The 21,066-nt window shown below is 36.4% G+C and overlaps 1 protein-coding gene across 1 annotated transcript; it reads right to left on the reverse strand.

The window, feature by feature from the left end:
• Positions 1-491: 491 nt before the first annotated feature.
• Positions 492-19,858, reverse strand: MED30 (mediator complex subunit 30). Its single transcript, XM_082600702.1, has 4 exons — positions 19,515-19,858; positions 12,371-12,529; positions 10,328-10,432; positions 492-887 (listed from the first exon to the last, which is right to left on the reverse strand). Exons 1-4 carry the CDS (start codon positions 19,689-19,691, stop codon positions 792-794), a joined length of 537 nt encoding a protein of 178 aa, XP_082456828.1. The 5' UTR covers positions 19,692-19,858; the 3' UTR covers positions 492-791.
• Between the last annotated feature and the right edge of the window lie 1,208 nt (positions 19,859-21,066).

Consider the following 21,066-nt stretch of genomic DNA (forward strand, 5'->3'; position numbering starts at 1 on the left):
AAGGACTTATTACTGTAGACCAACTACCAGTCTACAGAAGCACTTGTCGTGTAGAGCTATCTCATTTAAACTCTTAAAAATTCACTGTTTCTAAAACATGCTTAAGATTACTTTAGGATATATCTGAAAAATCAGATAGGGGGTTGTTGCTTCTTGGCCTAAAGCAGGTAGCAAATAAGCACATAGTTGGGATTTCAACAAATTTTTCTCTCCTTTTAGGGAGAGATCATTCCAATTAAGGCCAAACACCTGAAGAACCACAATAAAAACAATTTCAATTTTCATCTGCTTACAACAATAGAGAAGTTAACTGTTTTCTCATTCTAACTTCCTTGGGACTCAAACTAAATTTTAAAAGTTGAGCTGAAATGGTAACTTATATGTTTAATTTGTACCACAGATGGACTGAACTTGGTATTTTCATCTGCAAAAATGTTTAGACCTTTCATTTTCTCCTAAAAGGGTAATGAAATGAACAGAACAACCATTGATTAAATTTAGAAATTTATTTACAAAACCTAATTACTTTGCTTTTATTTATTATTCAATTCATGAAGATTAACCAAAAACAAACCCCATCAAAGTTTATTACTACTATAATCTTTCACAGAATCAATAGCTTAAAGAAAAACCACCAACGAATGCTTTCATGTAAAACCACAGTGTAAAAAATAGAAACTTTCATTCTAGTGACTAGAATAAAAGCAGATAAATAATCTTCTTTAAAGGGAAAAAATACTTGAGGGGAAAAAAATGGTATAACGTGTAATGCTGGAAATTTAAATATCAGTTTAGTTCCTCATTGCTAACATGGCATTTATATCCCAGATGAGATTTCTTAATTGATCCATAATTTGCTTCAGCTGTTGATTCTTCTGTTTGAGTTTCTGTAAAAACAAAAGAATTTATCAAAAATGTTTCATGAAATATATACCATGAAGGTAGAAGACTAAAATGTCATGAGTTAGAACTCTAATGATCCAGACAGAAGTTAAGCTAATTTCCTTAAGGCAGAAGGTCTCAATCCTTTTCTGGCTGCAAACATTTGCTGCAAGGCATGATGAATTCTAATGCAGCCCCCAGCGGCCTACAGCTCCATCCCCCACCTCCCTTCACTCCTCCACTTCTACCACCAAAGAAAATAAGCTAAATATTTACTTGTTATAAAACCTAAGTACATAGGTTTTCCAAGAGGCAGTGTAGCATAATGGTTAAAAAACAATCTCTAGAGCCAAACTCTCTGGGTTTATACTCAGCTCCTTCACTAACTAAATATATGATGTTGGCCAAATTACTTAAACTCTCTGTCCCTCAGTTTCCACAACAGAAAAATGGGGATAATAACTGAACCTACCTCATAAGAGTTTTTATGAGGATCAAAAGATTTGATTCATGTCAAGTGTTAGAACTGTGCCTGGCATACAAGTAAGCATTCAACAAATGTTACTGGTAGCCACAGAACATAAACCGTCAATATAGAATATAAAGTATAATAAAAATGCAATGCCTGATGCAATTGGGCTTTCAAACATGTGGCAGAAGTCACTGTTTGCTCTCAGCGTGAAGTGCGATCTAATGCTGAAAACTGAAGACAAGATGGCACAGCCCTGATATAATCTTCTTCGTAACTGAGATTTGCTGGATGCCCTGAATGCACATGGCAGGTGTCTCTGTATCTCTAGATCTGGGTTTCTACTAGACCACAGTTTGTAAACTTCTTTTTAAGCATCCTTTCTTCAAAACCTATGTAGTAAATGTCTGTGTAGATAAAACAAGATAAACATAGAGAATTTCAAAGTGCTTACTAGTTATTATAATAATCATTACTATTAAGTAACCTCTTGGAAACATTACATTTGGAAGTAATATATTTAGTTAGATAATTTTAACGATACTATATTAAAATACCTCCAGATCAAGTAGTACATGTTCATTATAAAGAGACCTAAAAATCTTAAATTCTTATTGGAAAACAGAAAAGCAGTTTAAAGAGACTTCAATATTAATTAAATTTAATTCATATTTGAAAAGACAATTAAGACAACACAGTCAGATTAAAACATATGGCCGTAGAGAACACAGGGTAAGCATACAGTATTCAGTACCATAAAGCTCACTTTAACATAGTTTTGGGGAAAAAGATACTATTACTACCTTAGGTACTCAGTCTCCTTGTTCAGTTTCACACGCCCGATCTTCTAAGTTCTGTTTTCAGAAGTATGTGTCATCCTAGAGAGCAAGAAACTTCTGCCAGCAATCAAGGGTGGCAGCAAAACAGGAATATACGAATAAAGGTGTATATTGGGAGGTTGAAAACCTCAGTCCCAGTTCTGACTTTGCGTCTAACTTGCTATTTGATCTTAGACAAATTCCTTATCCTCAGTTTTCTTCTGCAAGAAATTGGATTATATAATCTATTAGGCCCTTGCCAGTTCTAATTTGTTTACACCCATACATAAGAAGAAAATCAGTTACACAGACACATGTAATGAAAACCAGTAAGCTTAGTTCAGGGAACTAATTCAAAGCTTCAAAATGATTCAGTCAGCTGCCCTTTTCCACCAAGCCATCATTCCCCTAAGCTGTGAGAGACTTCAGCTACCATGATTCCCTGCTCAATTCTCATTTTTCAGGAAGAAAGTAGAGAAGAGCAACTGAATAAGAATAAAAGGAAGAGAAAGAATATGAGTTGATTTTTAAAAAATTATTTGAATTAGTACCTTCTGACATGTCTTGAATATGGTCACTTTAAAAAAATTCAGAACTTCTCTTTGGAATGGAATTCTTAGCCTGTAACACATTTTGTTCCATAAATATTTACTGGGGGTATATTATGTGCACAGCTCTGGCTTAGGCACTGTAAGGGAAGAAAAATGAGTAAGAAACGGTCCATTGCCTTGAAGAAACTCAGCATGAAGTAGGAAGAAGATACTGCCCAAACGACTAGACCATAACCTGGTTAAGGCAGATGGCAGGGGAAAAATATCAGATGCTGTGGAACCCCAACTGGTAGGGTCAGCAAACAAGGAAAATATTTTTGTTTGGGGTCTAGAAAAGTTGGTGGTGAGCAAAGAGTGGAAGGAAGGATAAATTTGGTCTTGTTAGTAGATAATGGGGATCCATTAAAATTCTTGAAGAAAAAGAAATATGATTTAAACTGCAATGAAAAAGGCTAACTGGGCAAATGTGTGTGATGGGTTCTCCTAAATAACTTCAATAGTGACAAATCTGTATCCATGGAAAAGGAGAAAGAGGAGGTATTTAAGTTTTTGAAACAGTTGAAGACCATTCAAAGGCCAAGTCTGGTGAATGAAGCTTAGTGATCACATTTTCAGTATAAATTAAGGAGTAACTAGAAGTAATAAAATTATATTCTTGAGTGGTTAAAAACAGACTTTCAAATCAATATCAAAACAGAGGTTACAGATGGCTCCCACAATGGTTACATCACTGGAATAAATGCTACTTTCAAGAATATTCATTTGGAAATATAAATTCTGATATACTCATTTAAAAAATTTAGTGTCATTAACTCTTTTTTTTTTTTTTTTTTTTGGCCGTATGTGGGCCTCTCACTGTTGTGGCCTCTCCCGTTGCGGAGCACAGGCTCCGGATGCGCAGGCTCAGCGGCCATGGCTCATGGGCCCAGTCGCACCGCGGCATGTGGGATCTTCCCAGACCGGGGCACGAACCCGTGTCCCCTGCATCAGCAGGCGGACTCTCAACCACTGCGCCACCAGGGAAGCCCCGTCATTAACTCTTAAATAAAGTAAGAGAACTAAAAAATGTGGGATATTTTCAAGGTAATATTCAACTCTAGGGAATAGTAAAACTTTTAAAAACTATGATATGTCATAAGGCATTTGGACAGTTTGTCTCAAAGAGGCCACAAAGTTTTAAATTAAAAGAATTAGCATACAAGTAAAATACCTAGAGCCAAAACACATCATGAAAATATCAACAGCAAAGCTGACAGTTATGCTTATTAGTGGTTAAACCGTAAATAAATTTTCATGACATGATACAGGATTTAATATATATAATCTTGCCACTGATTGATTTTAACAGAGGTTGACAGCTGCTGTTATCAAAATCCATCATCTGTGCCTAATTTGTTACATTAACAGGTGAATGTGTAAGTAGAGTAGATACTTAAAAAAATGTTTATGCTAAGTCATACCATGTAATTTACTATTCATACAAAGGCTGTGACAATTGGTCAAAAATGCTTTAACTTCTAACTGCTTGAACTCAATTATATGTCAACTCTGTAAAAACTACCCACATATCTTTCAGTTTCATTTTACCATTAACAGAATACTTGTAAGCAAAATAGAACTCATTCTGATATCCTTAAAATATAGTCTCAAACAAGTGTACATCCTTTACTTGGGTATTAAGGCTTATGGATTCAAGGACATATGAAAAGAAAATGAAGTACTTTAAAAAGCCAAAAATTTGACTATTAAAATTAGGCCATTCTTCATCTGATGATTTATATCAGATACTGATGACAAATTTCATGCCCCAAAGTTTCATGCCACTATGGTAGACATCAGTGATATATATGTTGTTAGAAACCAGACTGACCATCAATATGTTCTGTACGATTTCAAGTACACAGTGACCCTTAAACAGTGTGGGGGACTGGCTCCAGGACCTGCCGCGGTACCAAAATCTGAGGATGCTCAAGTCCCACAGTCTGCCCTCTGTATCCATGGTTCTGCTTCTGCAGATTCAGTCAACTGCATATTGTGTAGTACTGGAGTATATTATTGAAAAAAATCCGCATATGAGTGGATCTGCATATTTCAAACCTGTGTTGTTCAGGGGTCAACTGTAGTTGAAAAATTAACTCAATTAATTTAAACTACTTTTAATAGCATCTGTGTGATTATGTAATTAGGCCAACATTTTACCATCTGAAGGTGGCTATTTAAAATAAACATTTTTCACAGAAACACTCAGGTAGGTATGTGTGCCATTAAGGCAGAAAAATATATATCAATTGATCATGAGTTTACTCAGTGTTTTAAAATTTTTCAATTATACTTTAATCTTATATTCTAGAAGGGAGGTACAAAGTTGGAAGAAGTGGGGGAAAAGAAAAAATAAAATACCTTAGTACCACTAATTATACATAAGATAACTTGGTTAACAGTCAGCATATGTATTACATAAATCCACTTTGGTTTTCAGCTGTTAACTTTATTCTCTTCTGCCTTTTTTAGGGGAATTTCAATTTGAGTTAACCAAATCTTAGTCCTCTCCCTCTTTATTTTGTTTTGTTTGTTTGTTTTTGGTTTCTGTTTACTGCTTAATTCTCCAGTACTGTCTCAAATCATAGTAACAATTCCCAGGAAGTAAGAGAGAGCCATGAGGCCAATCAAATGAATACTTCCTCTGCCATTCAAGAGAAGATATTTTCTCTCTAAATTCTCTTAAGAAAAAAATTCCCATGGAAATATAGCGCTAAGCTTTAAATCTGTTTAATTTAAAACATGTATGGATTCTTTCCTCTTTGTATAATCTTCAGTTCAATACTATGTTAACTAAAACAAGTTTTATCCCAAAGTTAGAAGTATGTACAACAGCAAATTCAACAGATTCAAATGGTTTATTCAAAATCAAAACGAGTTCTCAAATGCCTGAAGTATAAATGGGAACACAATTTAAAATATGGGCTTTTATTCCATAAATAGATGAACGTTCAAAAATACTACTTTGTGCATTGAAATAAGCCTGCTGCAGGTAAACACTGCGGACTAAACACATGTGTTGATCTTTTCTTTTTTCTCAAACCCTAATAACATGGGAGGAGAGGAATGAAAAAGCTATAAATCCATGTGGAGAAAAATGATCAGAAAGGAGACAACAGTAGATGTCAGGTGTCCCTTTTTTGTGTGTTTTTTTTTTTTTGCGGTATGCGGGCCCCTCACCGCTGCGGCCTCTCCCGTTGCGGAGCACAGGCTCCGGATGTGCAGGCTCAGCGGCCATGGCTCCCGGGCCCAGCCGCTCCGCGGCATGTGGGATTTTCCCAGACTGGGGCACGAACCCGCGTCCCCTGCATCGGCAGGCGGACTCTCAACCACTGCGCCACCAGGGAAGCCCAGGTGTCACATTCTAAGAATGAAAAGTAGAAGGGGAGCAATAAATGACATGGGAGGAAACTACTGTACAACCCAGATGGATGCAGGAAGGATGCCAGTGAGAACGGGCTGATCCTCCACGGAGAACTGGAGACAGGTGCCATCGCAAAGTCAGCACGTGAGGCCCAGGGGGCAGAAACTGGAGGGAAACAGCCACAGGGACTAGCGGGAGCCCCAGGTGCTCACTCCCACTCCCCACCAACAGGGGACTGAGTACCCTCTCCCGTGTCCTGTCCCACGTTTCAGGGAACGAGAGGTTTGTTTCCTATGAAATTGAACCAGAACAGCTGGGGATTCAGTGCCACCAGCACAGCAGACGGCAAGAAGACATGAGACTATACTCTGTGTAGGGCACTGGAAGATTCTTCTCTGAAGAAACGGAATAGCCCTCAAGAAAAAAAGCCTCAGTAAATGATAGTTGGGGGTCCCCCCAAAGAGAAGAGCCAACTTGCTTCCAAATCTCGCTATGATGAAGCCAACTCACAAAGCCTATGATAGGCTTTCTAGTGCTTCCCTCCCAAATATAAATGGCTCATGTTTAAGCATCAGATGCTCACTAGATCTTTTAGAGCCTCTATCTGCAAAGACAACAAAGCATAATGGGTTGGCAAACTATGGCACATGACCTGTTTTTGTAAGGCCCATGAGCTAAGGATGGTTTTTACATCAGAACAAGGACCATGGGCTTCCCTGGTGGCCCAGTGGTTAAGAATCTGCCTGCCAACACAGGGGACATGGGTTCGAGCCCTGGTCCGGGAAGATCCCATGTGCCGCGGAGCAACTAAGCCCGTGCACCACACTACTGAGCCTGTGCTCTAGAGCCCATGAGCCACAACTACTGAGCCCATGCGCCCAGAGCCCGTGCACCGCAAAGAAGAGTAGCCCCCACTCGCTGCAACTAGAGAAAACCCACGCGCAGCAATGAAGACCCAACATAGCCAAAAATAAATAAATAAAATAATTAAAAAAAAAAAAGAACAAGGACCACATGTCTCACAAAGCCTAAAATATTTACTAACTGGTCCTTTAAAGTTTGCCAAACCCTGTATGAGAAGATTATGGAAGAATACCTTCTAATTTCTGAGGGAACTTAATTTACAACATAGAATTTTATATCTAGCCAAACGATCAACTGGACAGATATGTGAAGGCTAAAAACTTAAGTCCCTGCATTCCTCCTAAAGAAGCCACTGGCGTGTGGACCTTACCAAGGGAGAAATAAACCAAGAAAGAGAAAGATAGGAGATTGAGGAAATAGTGAAACCAACAGAAGAGGTGAAGGAAAGCCCCAGGGCAATGGATGAACAGCAGGCCTAGGGAGCATTCAACCCAGACCTGAAGAGATTGGGAGGACTCGGGGTGGGGGTGGGGGGAAACCTGTAAGTCGTCTGATAATTTGATTCTGGAAAGTTGGAAAACAGTACTGAGGTGCGGCCACAGATGCATAAAGAACTAACCAAAAATTTTCAAAATTACAGAACTATTAACTTTAGGAAAACAAAATAATTATTCGAGGAAATGTAATTCTAGTTTACTATGTGGCTTAGCGATAAGCAGTATTTATGTGCCATAATAATATGAACACAGAATATTTATTGAACCCCAATTATGACAACTGCATTGAAAGGACTGGGGGAAGGGAAGTATGTAGGTGGGTTCAGGACAGAGGCTGTACAGAGAGCTACATCCTCATGTGGAGAAAGAAATACTTTTATACATTACAGTCTTGGTATCAATTACATCCTTTACTTAAAATTCACAAAATTCTACGTCAATAGCTAGTAAGAGTTTTTGATTACACACTGTCAAAGTATTACTATAGTCTGATTATATGATAGGTCTTTAAAAAAAATCAAGAATAGGTTATGACTAAACCATCAGATTAGGAAAAAAAGAGGAACTTAGAGAAATGGAAAGTGAAATGAAACTTACCTTTAGAAAAATTACATCTTTCTGAAGTTACACAAGCTTCCCCCCACCCTACCCCTGACCCCCCTGCAAATATCATAATATCTTCTATGGTAGAGAACAAACTATATGTATGTCACATGTGGTACTCTGAAATCAAAGTTACCATCACAATTGTGTTTTATTTATATATACATTTCATTGTATTTTATAAATAATATCCTTACTATAGAGAAAAATAACAGAACACATCCATTGTGAATTAATACATAGATTATCAACAGAAACATGTAACACTTAATAAATGAATGTCTTATATCTCTGTACTACCAAACACCACTTATTCTTCAAGATCGAAGTTAAAAGTTCCCAATCCCCTCCTAATCCCCTTGTAGTTTCCTACTGTAAATTGTTTATGCTTATTACTGTCAAATTTGCTGGAACTATTCTTCTTAATTTATATTTCACCTCTTAAAAATTGTTTTAAATGTTATTTTAGAAAAATCTATCCATCTTTTTCTTTTTTCCTGAGTTTTGATATACATTTTTCTTTTAATTTTCCAATATTCTATTTTGCAAGTCTTATTTTCAACTCTGAAATTCATTTTGACACATGGTGTAATGTAAAAGCTAGCTTTATTTTCCCCAAAAGCGTCTCTTTTTAAAGACTAATTTTCCACACAATCCCTCTTATGTCATATTAAATTCTCATATACAATAGGAAGACTTTTTCTGGCTATTATTTTACTAATCTATTCTTCTGCCGGTATTTCACACTTAATTATTGTTTTTACAATATACTTGATATCACGTTTTATTTTTTGAAGCAAAGAGTTATTTTATTACTCTTATAGGAATTGTTTTATATATGTATTTTAGTATGCTCTCAAGAAAAAAATTCCAATTTGCATTTTATTTGGATTTGTTTTTTGATTGGTATTGCACTAAAATCTTACTAGTTTTGTGCAGTTTCAAGAGAATTCATATTTGGATTTGGACTGTTACTGTTTAGAATAGTTATTGCCCATATAAGAACTCAGTGTGTTCTTTCAACTATTCAAAATTTCTTTTATGTATCTTAATAAGTTTAGTTACATATATCATGGAAATAATTCCTAACTACTTAGTATTTGTTGTTGCAATTGTGAATAGGATCTCATATTCTAATTTCTTTATGGCATTATAGAAAAATGGTATCAATCTTGTATTAAGCTCTTCTTTCAAACACTTACTGACTCATTAATCAATGAGCTTCTTTGAGCTTAAGCTTGAGTTAAAATGTTATGTACAAGCTTAAGGAACTTAACAGATTTGTACATAATATTATAACCCCTGTTCCCTAAAGTTTATTTCTGTTTCACTGGCTATAACTTCTAAAATAGTACTAAACACAGTGGTGTAAGGCATCCTATTTTATGCCTATATTTCATCTCAATGAAAAATGTTGGCTATTTATCTGAAATAAGTTTTTTTTTTAAAAAGACTATCTTGTTAATAGTTTTAAGCATTCTTTTTTTCAATTTAATCTACTGATATTATATGTAAACTGAGTCATCCTCCTCTACCTCAGAAAACCCTCTGTGGCTGTGGTGGATTAATTAATACCCTGATGAATTCTATTAACTAGCATTAAGAATTTCAGGAGTGGGGCAGGAGGTGGGAGTGTGTATTTGTAAGTGAAGGAGCGAGATTGGTAGTTTTATTTACTGTGCTATTTGTTAGGTTTTGGTAACCACGTTTCCACCACAGAATGAACTGACAAAATTCCTTATTTCCCTATGTTTCTAGAGAACTATCTGAACATTATCTTGTGAACTTCTAAAAGTACTCAGCAATAAATTCAAGTTAGGAACTTTTGGGGGGTGGAGGGTGGGATGGGGTAGTGCTCTGATAACTCAATTTCTTATTCAGCTGTTGAGACATTCACCTCTCCTACTTGTAAATTTTTATCATTTGCTGCTCCAAATATGCTCTAAGCTAGAGAGCTGCAATTCTGCCTAGAAAAGAAAAAAGTAAATGGGTTGTGACTGAGTGCCTATGAGGCTTTTCTAAGAGCTTTACTGCCTGAATTCTGTGATCTCTCTTCCGACTATTCAGATGGCATTTCTGCTTACCTTTTAGTCCTGGGTTGTACTCTAAGTAGGTTAAATTTGTCACAGAAACAACGTCAGGTAATTCTATAATTCAAATTATGTTTTTGAGTCACACAGACTCCCTTGTAATTTGTATCAATAATTCGGAAATATAAAACATACAGACTAGCAACTCACTTTATTGACCTCAGCAATTTCTCGCCTCTCTTCACCGGCAAAACGAGGCGGGCCGGCCCGGTCATCATTCTTTGAGCCATCTTCTTCCACGTATGGAATGAGTTGCTGGGAGTGACAGACAAAAGTTAAAAAAGGCAAACATATGACACACAATTTCCAATTATACTGGTATAGATAATGCATCCGATTAAGATCACTTTTTATGCTTTTCTCTTAATAGTACAAAAATATATTTTAATTCAAATGACGGCCTAAAATAAAAGCCTTAGAAGTCTATCAGTTCAGTGCACTCTACACATTAGCTTTTCAGATTTCTTTTGCAAAATAGTCCTTTTAGCAAAATTAGTTGTCACATGTAATTAAGTAATAGCCTACTCAGTCAATCAGCAAATATTTAATCGGCAGATAGTGGGTGAGGAGACACTGCAAAAATAATGACAAATAAGATATAGTCCTACCCTTACGAAATTTATAGTTTGTTGAGATGGAACAGGCTTTCCTTCATCTATACTAAAAAGAAAGTAACTTCATGGATGTGTATTATATAAATGTCCTTTACTTGCTATCTAGTATCTGTGCAGATTTCTAGATGTCTTTTAGTTGGGAGAAAGTTTTTTTTGTAAGAGAAGAAAATTTATATAGCAATGAAACTTCTAGCAGGATTATAATTAAATACATATGATTTGTGATGAAGTTTATTTGATGAAGCCTCTTGTAGATGCGACAGAGACTTCAGGAATTATCTAGTCCTTCCATCTTATAATACCAGTGCAGGAACAGGACAGAGGTAAATAACTGGTACAGTCAGGAGTCAGTCTGCCCAAACTTCTATGAATTCTTGGGACAAATATAAACTTGCCCACATTCACAGCTACTTTCTTCCTTTCCTCTCTCCTAATGCAAGCAGAGTGGTCCTTCCTCCTGAAGACACTTAGTCTCCATTCCTGTGCCCTGATTTCTCTGCCCTCCTGTCTTCATTATTTATTTCCCCCAACCTCACCCTACCATTTTCTTCCTTTTTTAACTAAACATGTTCTCCCATTTGGAGGAAAAAATCCCTAACCCTCAACTCTATCCCTCCTTCCATCTACTGCTTTCTTCTCTTGCTTTTAATCTAACCTTCTTGAAAGATGGATATCCACTTTCTGGCTTCAGTTCCTTATTTCCTGTTTAATCTTCAGCTCACTGTGTGTGATCTAACTTCTTGTTGTTACCTTTTCACAGAAGCTCTGCTCAAATATACCAACAATTAATCTGGTGGACAGTTTTCATTCTTTATTTTCCTTGACTTCTCTGCAGCATCTGTCAATGTCAACCACATTTCCCATCTTCCACATCTCTGACCCCTTCATTTCAGGCTGTATTGCAGTTTACTCTTTCTCTGTTCACTCTTTACATGCTGATCACTCAAACAAGAAAGCACTGATCACGGGAAACTGTTCCTTATATGTAAAGAGAGAACATCCAAACCTTCCCAGCTACCTTTGGTGGCAGACATATAACTTGTCAGCAGGAAAAGGGCACCTATAAAAATATCATATACCTAGTTAACTAAAATATATCTATGATCCAAGATTAAATTTAAAAAATATTTAAAAACTAGAGTGATGCCACTAAGATAATTTAAATTAATAACGATAAAAATAGTTATAACCTTTTATCCGTAAAGAACTTACATGAAAGCCACTTTAAAAGGATTTTACAATACTATTAATATGCCTACTAAAACATCATGCACTGATTTAATTAAAATGAGACACTGGAAGCAATAATAAAAATTGCCACAGACAACCCTCTCCTCCCAACAACAAAAATTTACTATCAGCCTGGATGTTAAAGTCTACTAGAAATTATTAACATGAAAAGACAGTAATAATTCTATGCATATATATATATATATCACAATTTCATCTTCTCTAGTCAAAGGCAAAACCAGTATGTTTCATAATCTGGAAATACGGTGAAAACGAAGAGAGAAAGGAAAAAATTACAAATGTCCTGAGACTATCTTAGACTCATCCTCCCTCTACCCCTAAAACTTGCCTCTACTGGAATGGGATCCATCCCTCCGCAGTTTTCATTGCATTTATCATAGACCAATCTCAGCTTCCTGAAGAGAATAGAGAGTTGGCGAAGATGATCCTGTAGCTTTGCTAACCGGTCTTGATATGTTCCAGTATGGTAAGTGACACCATTTGGCAGCTTCTCAACAAAAAAACAAAAATATAAGGTAATGAAAATCAAGATTTTCTTTAAGTAAAGCTAGCAAAAAGAAACAATCTTTAAGCAATGCATAAAAGCTGTTCCTCACAGTTAATCAAGTGCAATTTTAAGAATTTAAGAGTAAATACATGTTCATTTATTAATTGGCTCCTTGGCATACTGTAAAGCAGCTCTAGAAAAGACTTTGTGATAAGCCTCTCTGATCAGTTGAAATGCTTTCCACTTCTGACTTTTGATTATATTTATATCACAGCTTTGTATCATAACTTTAAAAAGAATATACAATTTTAATATCACTTACTATTATATAAAGGCAGCAAGCTTCTGAACTCAACCAGGAAGTTAAAAACAAAATACAATTTAAAGAAAAAGAAGAAGAAAAGAAAAAAATTAAGATCAGGACTTTTCAGCAGAAGAAAAAGAAGAGTATGCTGCCATTGTTGCAAAAATAATCTCAAAATACCTTAAATTTGATAAGATAATTAAGATTCTCAAGGTATGCATTAAAACATAAAGCTGTTGCCAAAAGTTTTACTTTAAAAGGAAATCAATAGCAGGAGATAGGTGCAAATCAATCTGTACTTGAACATCATTAATAAATTATTACAAGTAACTGCTATGATCATAACTCTGTGTTGGATGCTTATATGTTTTTAATTCAGGAATTTTATCAAAAGCCAAAAATATATACTGAAATGACAAAAATCACAGATAAATGGAAAAACTACTACCTATTTAGAACTAAGTGCACCTTTTGTGCAGTGCTGAAACTCACAAACAAAATCTTCCTTTCTCTGTACATCTTAACAGTATTTTATTCCCACAATTTGATTTGTGAAATCATCCTGAAATTAGAATTAACAAAATTTGTACCATGTTTTCTAGTATAACAGGTAATTTCATTATAAGCACTCATACATACACTTACCCTGGGGAATAAAGTGATTTAAAACCAAGACCCAAACTACTGTCTAATAGCTAGAAGATCAGTCCAGTCTTTCTAAACCTCAGTTCATCCTTTTTTTCTTTTCTAAACAGATGAGGTAGGAATACAAAACAAAACAAAACAAAGAAAAGCCTGATAGAGTGTTCAGAGAAGAAAGAAAACAAGACACACTATTGTTACAAGTAGGTAACACCATAAACACTAAAAAAAAAAAAAAAAAAAAAAAAAAAGACTGTAAAGGCCTAATGTAGTTGTTAAAAGGTGTAATAGTTGATAAAAGATGTAATAGGAAGGTAGGCTTAATAATTCATTTTCTTCTTTTCTCTCATTTCCAAATTTCCTGTAATATTATGTTTATAAGTTAAGGAGATGGATCTTCTGAAATTCTTTGAAATGAGTTTTATTAGGATTTTTGGAAATTCTCAAGAATTAAAACATTCTGAGGATTATATCTCAAAGAAATGTGATAAAAGTACCAAGGACTGAATTAGTCAAAACAGTTTAAAGGAGAAAAGCATTATAAGAGTTCACCCACCAGTACAACGTAGGATTTCTCATGACCTTTCAATTTATGAACTTTCACAAACATTAACAAATAAGAGAAAAGTTTCAAAGGGTCTCTGCTTTCTTGTTTGGGTGATAATAAGTATAACGATTACATCTTGCGTACAGAAGCAGGCTCTACCTTTATTATGGTACTGACTACGTTGAGTACTTTGCCCATATTTTGTACTTAATAAAGATTAGAAGCAACTGACATTTATATCCCTGTATTTAGTATAGTGGACACACAGAAAGTTTTGAAGTACAGTCTGTATTATTTTACTTTCATGAATTATTTTTTCTATAAATGGACACTTAAAATTCGCTAAGAATCCTGTGTTATGCAAAAGAACTCTTGATAAATCCTTTCATAAAGGAAAACAAAATCCTTTGAAATACAAAGAACCACCTTCCTCAAATTCACCCTCTTAGCAAGTTTGGGTATTAGTTTTCACATAGAGCATCAGCTTCTCAAAGAAGGGAGCAATTAATTCATTCAAAAAATTTACTTTTCATGTGTCAGGCACTGTTCTAGAAGCTGAGGTAGAGCAGTGAACATGAGAGAGATGAGTTTCCTATACCACAGAGTGTAAGTTATAATAGTGCCTAGGAGCTCTTGGGATATACTATACAATGTAGATGTTTAGCTAACAAGCTCATCAGTAACCCATCTCATTAGTGAATACTGAATATATGTAAATAAATATATGATCATACCACTAGATACTAAAAAGGCATTCAACTAAATTCAACATCCATTCTTAAAACAAATATAAAACTCTTAATAAAAATTCCCCAACACAATAAAACACATTTATCTCAGTTAAAAAGTCAGCACCATGATTAATGTGGACATATTACAAGCATCTGCACTAAAGTCAGGAACAGAACAGGATGTCTACTAAGACCACTAATACTACCAGTGAACACTGTTCTGGAGGTGCTGGCCAATGCAATCAGAAAAGAAAAAAAAGTTGAAATATTAAAAAGCTGTGGCATAATCGTCACTATTTACAAATGATATAAAGTGCTACTATCAATAAAGGAAGTCAAGAGAGAGATGGGTACAAAATTAATACACAGAAAACCATAGCTCTTCTTTCAAATATAAAAACAAAAGAAAATGAGAAAGGAAAAAGACCCCATTTACAACAGCAAAAATAAAATATCCAGATAAAATATTTGACTTAAAAAATATCAAGATAAATATGAAAACTTAAAATACTTCATAGAGACACAAAAAAGGATATTTTGTGTTCTTGGTTAATAAGACTCAACATTCATACCAATATAAAGTCTCTCTAGGTTAAATCAACCAAATAAAAGCACTAACAGGATTTTCTCAGAACTATTAAGGTGATTCTAAAGTACATGTGGAAAGATAAGCAATAATAGCCAAGGCGATTTTGAAAAATAAGTGTAAATACTTTATAAAGCCTCAATAAATATAAGAAAGTTTGCCATTACTACATAAAAGAAGGCAGCTAAGTGGAATAGAGCATCCATAAATTGATTCGTTTATATGAAGTAGCATCTGAAGTCAATGGAGGAAGAAAATGAATTATTCAATCAACCTTTTGGAAAAAGTAAAGCTGGGGCCATGCCTTACAGTTCATACTAGGATAAATTCCATACAGATCAAAGTTTTAAGTATAAAAATTGAAACAAAACTGAATTTTTCCTGATTTTGGAATGGGGAAGGACTTCCTAACTTAGACACTGAACCTAAAAAGACTGATAAATTCAGCTACCTTAAAAAAATATATGTATGGCAAAAGGTAAACAACAGACTGGGGGAAAAATACTTGCAAGTTATATCATACAGAGCAAGTTTTTCTAATATGTAAATAGCCAAATCTTATAAGTTGGGGGAGAGGGTAAAAAGACCCAAAAAAAAGATAGAAAAATGGGCAAATAATATGAACAAGCAGTTAACGGAAAAGGAAACAGAAATGATTCATAAATATATGAAGAGATGCTAGAACTCATTAAGACTAGGAGAAATGTAAAGTAGATTTTCACCTATCAAATGATCAAAGATCCAGAAATATAATTTGCTGTGTTAGTCTCAGCCTGATTGTTGGTCAGGAAATGGTAGCATAAGGTGGTACAACTCCCATGGAGCACAATTCATCATAATTTATCTAATTACAGAAGCACAAAGCCACTTCTGAGAATTATCCTGCAGGTATACTTGAGCATTTATGTAGGAAGGTATTCACTACAGTATAACAGTGAGAGATTAAGAGCCCTTCACTAGAGGACTGGCTAAATAAAGCACAGTATGTCCATGCAGTGGATTACTATACTATACACCTTAAAAGGAAAAGGAAGTATTTTCTGTATAGATTTTTCGAATAAACTCCAAAATGTACCAAATGAAAAAAGCAAGGTGCAAAATGTGTATAATATACCAGTATTATCTGTGCAAAAAGGGAGGAAATGAAAGAATATATATATACATTTGCTTAAATATGCACAGACTATCTGGCAGGATATATTAGGATAGTAATAAAAATCTGTAATAATCATCACCTGTGGAGAGAAGTTAGCTAGCAGATAGTGATGGGAGGGGGAATGTTCACTGTAATGTCCTTTTTTATTTATGAATTCTGAATGTAATATATATTCAAAACAATTTTTTTTTAAGATTTAAAGCATAACAAAGAGAACCAAAGCAATACTTTCTTATGCAGGGAATCTTAATCTGGGATCTAGCGATCTTTAGGGAGACATCTGTTAACCCCCTGAAATTTTATTCAAAATGTTTACATGTGGATTTTTCTCAGAAGAGAGTCCATAGTTTTCATTAGCTTTTCAAGAGGCTAAAGGACAATAAAGAACCATTTCTCTAAAACAAATGCTCAGAAATAACCTCAGCAGTTGATATTTATGGCACTTCATCCTTCTAGATTAATAATATAGAAGATAATTTTAAAAATTTGAATACTTAAAAGAATGCATTAATAAATAGCTTATATATAGTCTTGTTTGTACCACTTCTCAGCTTTTTATAAATGAAGGAGCACATTGTTGCTTCATTTCCAGCCAATTATGATATGGCCCACAGGGTCTTAGAGGAGTTAAATCCAGAATTCACAATATAAGCAGCACAAAGAAATAACTATTGTAGTCCCTTACAAATTGTTTTTGACTATATGTCCACATGTAATCTAGTTATTAATAATACTTTTTTGAAAGAGTTCAGTTCTTCCAGGGTCAGTTATGGATGTGTATTGTATCTCGGTTAATAGTACAAATTGTTTGACAGCAAGTTAGTATTATAAAGAGGTTAGTAGGACGAGCTACCAGTCATGTGTGATGTTGGGTAAAGTCTTCTCTCTTTAAGCCTCAATTTCCTTAACTGTAAAATAGGGATAAAAATACTTCTTAGAACTGTTCTTATAACAGTATACCTGACCAAGGAAAGTACTTGATAAATGTTAGCTATTAGCTCTACTAGTCCAATAGAGCAGGTTGATAATAAAGAAATATTTGCTAAATTCTGAGATCATTTAACCCATACTTTAATCATCTTATATATTAATCTATTAATTTTTTAAACAATTGCCAAAGATTTCATATCTTCTCTTGGATTCCCTTTGTATTTTATTTCACACTGGCTTTACTGACATGGTCTTAAAGGATTTCCATACAACTGCATTACTTCTAGAATCAAGAGGAAAAAAAAACCTCAACCATTAATAAAAAAAAAAAGGCAATAAAACATTCTTTAGTGCACCAATTGAAATAAGAGTTCTAAAGTTCTAAGAGCCTGAGGGCCTGGATTCAAATTTACCCTATACTGACTAGATTTGGACAAGTCACTTCACCTCTCAGAATCATAGAATCCTTATCCATAAAACAAGAATGATATCCACATCGCATAGTAGTAAAGATAAGCATTAAAAATGGGTTAGCAAGGGCTTCCCTGGTGGCGCAGTGGTTGAGAGTCTGCCTGCCGATGCAGGGGACACGGGTTCGTGCCCCGGTCCGGGAAGATCCCACATGCCTGCGCGTCCGGAGCCTGTGCTCCGCAACGGGAGAGGCCACAACAGTGAGAGGCCCGCGTACCGCAAAAAAAAAAAAAAAAAAAAAAAAAGGGTTAGCAAAATGGTGCTGGAATAATTGGATATCCAAATGCAAAAAAAAAAAAAAAAAAAGCACTCAGATCCATATCTATCATTATATAAAAAAATTAACTCTATGCGGATCATAGACCTCAGTGTAAAACCTAGAACTATAAAACTTCCAGAAGAAAACATAGGAAATCTTTGCCACCTTGGGTTAGACAAAGATTTCTTAGATATGGAACCAAAAGCAAAATCTGTAAAAGAAAAAATCAATAAGTTGGATTCCATCAAAATTTAAAATATCTGTTCTTCAGGAGGCAATATGAAGAGAATGAAAAGCCACAGACTGGGAGACAAAACAAAGACATACAATACAGAAAAAAAAAGAAACGACATACAATAACAAGTGCTGGCAAGAATGAGGAGTAACTAGAAGGCTCAAGCACTGCTGATGAAAATGTGAAATGGTGCGGCCACTTTGGAAAAGTTTCTTAAAATGTTAAACAGACATTTCCCTTATAACCCAGCAATTCCACTCCCAGGCATCTATCTACTTAAGAGAAATGAAACACATGTTCACACAAACATTTGTAGCTGAACACTCATAGCAGTATTATTTATAAGAGCTCCAAAGTGGATACAACCCAAATGTCCATCAACAGATGAACAGATACGCTAATTGTGTTATATTCATACGGTAGAACACTGTTCAGCAGTGAAGAGGAAGGAACTACTGATATATGCTGAGTGAAAGGAGCCTGCACCAAAAATCACAGTGTATGTTATATGAAACGCTATAAAATGCAAACTAATTTACGGTGCCAGAAAGCAAAGCAGAGATTAGCTGTGGATGGAAGGCCAAAAGTAAAGATTTAAAAGGGGCACGAGGAAACTCTGTGGGGTGATGGATGGTTTCACAAGTCCACATGTATCAAAACTTTAAATGCATTGTACTGTACGTCAATTATACCAAAATAAAACTGTTTAACAAAATGCTTAGCAGAATCTGAATTCAACACCTTGGACCCTCAAAAAGTATTCTGTGGGAAAATATGAGATTAAAATAATCCCAAGAGCATGACGGAATGAGACTCACCTCTACCTTCAAAGATACAAGAGTTAGCCTAGAAACCTGAGAACCCGGTCGAATATAGAAAATGTGGCTTCAATCTTCCAGAAATCCGGCCTGGAAAACATCACCTCCACATCTTGGGGACAGACACATTATTGGGGAACGCTTCTGAGTGTAAATGGGGGCGACCACATACTCGAGGTTTGCCCAGGGCAGCCGCGTCGACGCCCAGGGGCCCCACATAACATTTAAACCAGCAGCCCCTTCCCTCGCAGAAACATCCCGCTTTCTCCACGCACGGCCATGACCGGAGCCCTCCTTCCTTCCCACCTGCATGTTCCTCAGGAGCTGAAAGATCTCCATGGTGCGGTACACGATGTCCTGGACCGTCTCCTGCCCGATCCGGCAGAGCGATGCGGTGTTGACCTCCCGGGCCGCCTGCTGGGCCTGGGGCCCGGCGAAGGGCCCGGGCGCCATCCCCGACGCAGCCAACGGGGGGGTGGACATGGCGTGGCAGCGGCGTTAGGTCAGCAGGGCTGCAGAGTAGGCGTCAGGGGGTCCGCCCGACGCTGGGCGGTCGCTGGCCTCGCGTGAGCAGAAGCTTCTAAGATTCGGGCGGTCTGTTTTCAACACAGCTGCCGTGACTTCCGCCACCGTGACGTAACACGTCATCAAACGTCACGGGGACTGCGCCCTCGGCGGGGCCCCTGGGAACCTGTGTCAGCGCAAGGTCGGCCGGGATTGGACTGGACGCCCGGGCGGGGCGGGACGGACGGGTTGAATAGCCAATCAGCAGCTGCACTCTAGCCAGAGGGGGCGGTGCGCGTGGTGGAAGGCCGGGGGCTTTCCCACCACTTGGTTTCCCAGTCTCAGCCAATGGTTAGAATTCTTGATAGAAACGCTTACTTCGTCTTAATTTCCTTGCTGATCTTTTTTTTTTTTTTTTTTTTTTATAACAAGCGTACGAAGTTTGTAGTAGTATTGCCCTTTTACAACTAGAAGGCCGGCCCAGAGGGGCTATTTTGACATGTTTAGTCGCATACAGCTTGCAACTGATAACCTGCGATTTGAGTTTTTGATCTTCATGCTTCACTGTGACCTGACACCAACTCCCCATTTGTTGTTGGTCCCTGCTGAAAAGTCAGTTTATTCGGGAAGCTTTCCCGATCACCGGAAGTATAAAATTAACACTTCTCTCTCACATACACTATCCCCCCACCCCCTTCCCCTTTCTGACTTTGGCACTATGTTGTGTATAATTTTCAGTTTGGTTACATTCTGACTTCTCCTCGCCTTATTCACACACACTAGTATGCAAACTTTGTAAAAACAGAGACTATGTTTTATTTGTTTACTGTATTCTCAATGCTTAGTGATTGGCACATAGAAGGTGCTCAATAAATACATGTTATGACATTATAAATATAAGAAAAATTAGAATAAAGCCATTCTCTCTCCTACCTCTTCCTGTCCATTTCCAAAGGAGGGGGAAAGTCCAGAATGTGAAAACTGGTGATAGGCACTAAATTACTGTGTTTTAAATAGTATCTGAACACCCCATTGGTAAGGACTTCACAGGAAAATGTTATTAAAGATGACATAGGAGCCATTGTGGAGATTTTAAGCATAGTGATTTACAGCTGTTTAGTGAGCAATTGCCATTTGACAAATATTTACTAAGCACCTACTATGTGATGGGTGCTAGAAGTGGAGATAGAGTAGTGGACAAGTCAGACAAAAACTCTGCACTCCTGGGACAGACCACTAAATATTGTGATGAGTGTCTAGAAGCCAAAGTTCAAGGTCCTAATATCTAGGTGCTGACAATTTAGGGGCTCAGGGACAATCTGAAGGGAATAAGTTAGGCCCTGATGGTGAATGG

Source organism: Mesoplodon mirus (genome assembly GCF_964341445.2).
Source record: "Mesoplodon mirus genome assembly, chromosome: 16".
Classification (NCBI taxonomy): Eukaryota; Metazoa; Chordata; class Mammalia; order Artiodactyla; family Ziphiidae; genus Mesoplodon; species Mesoplodon mirus.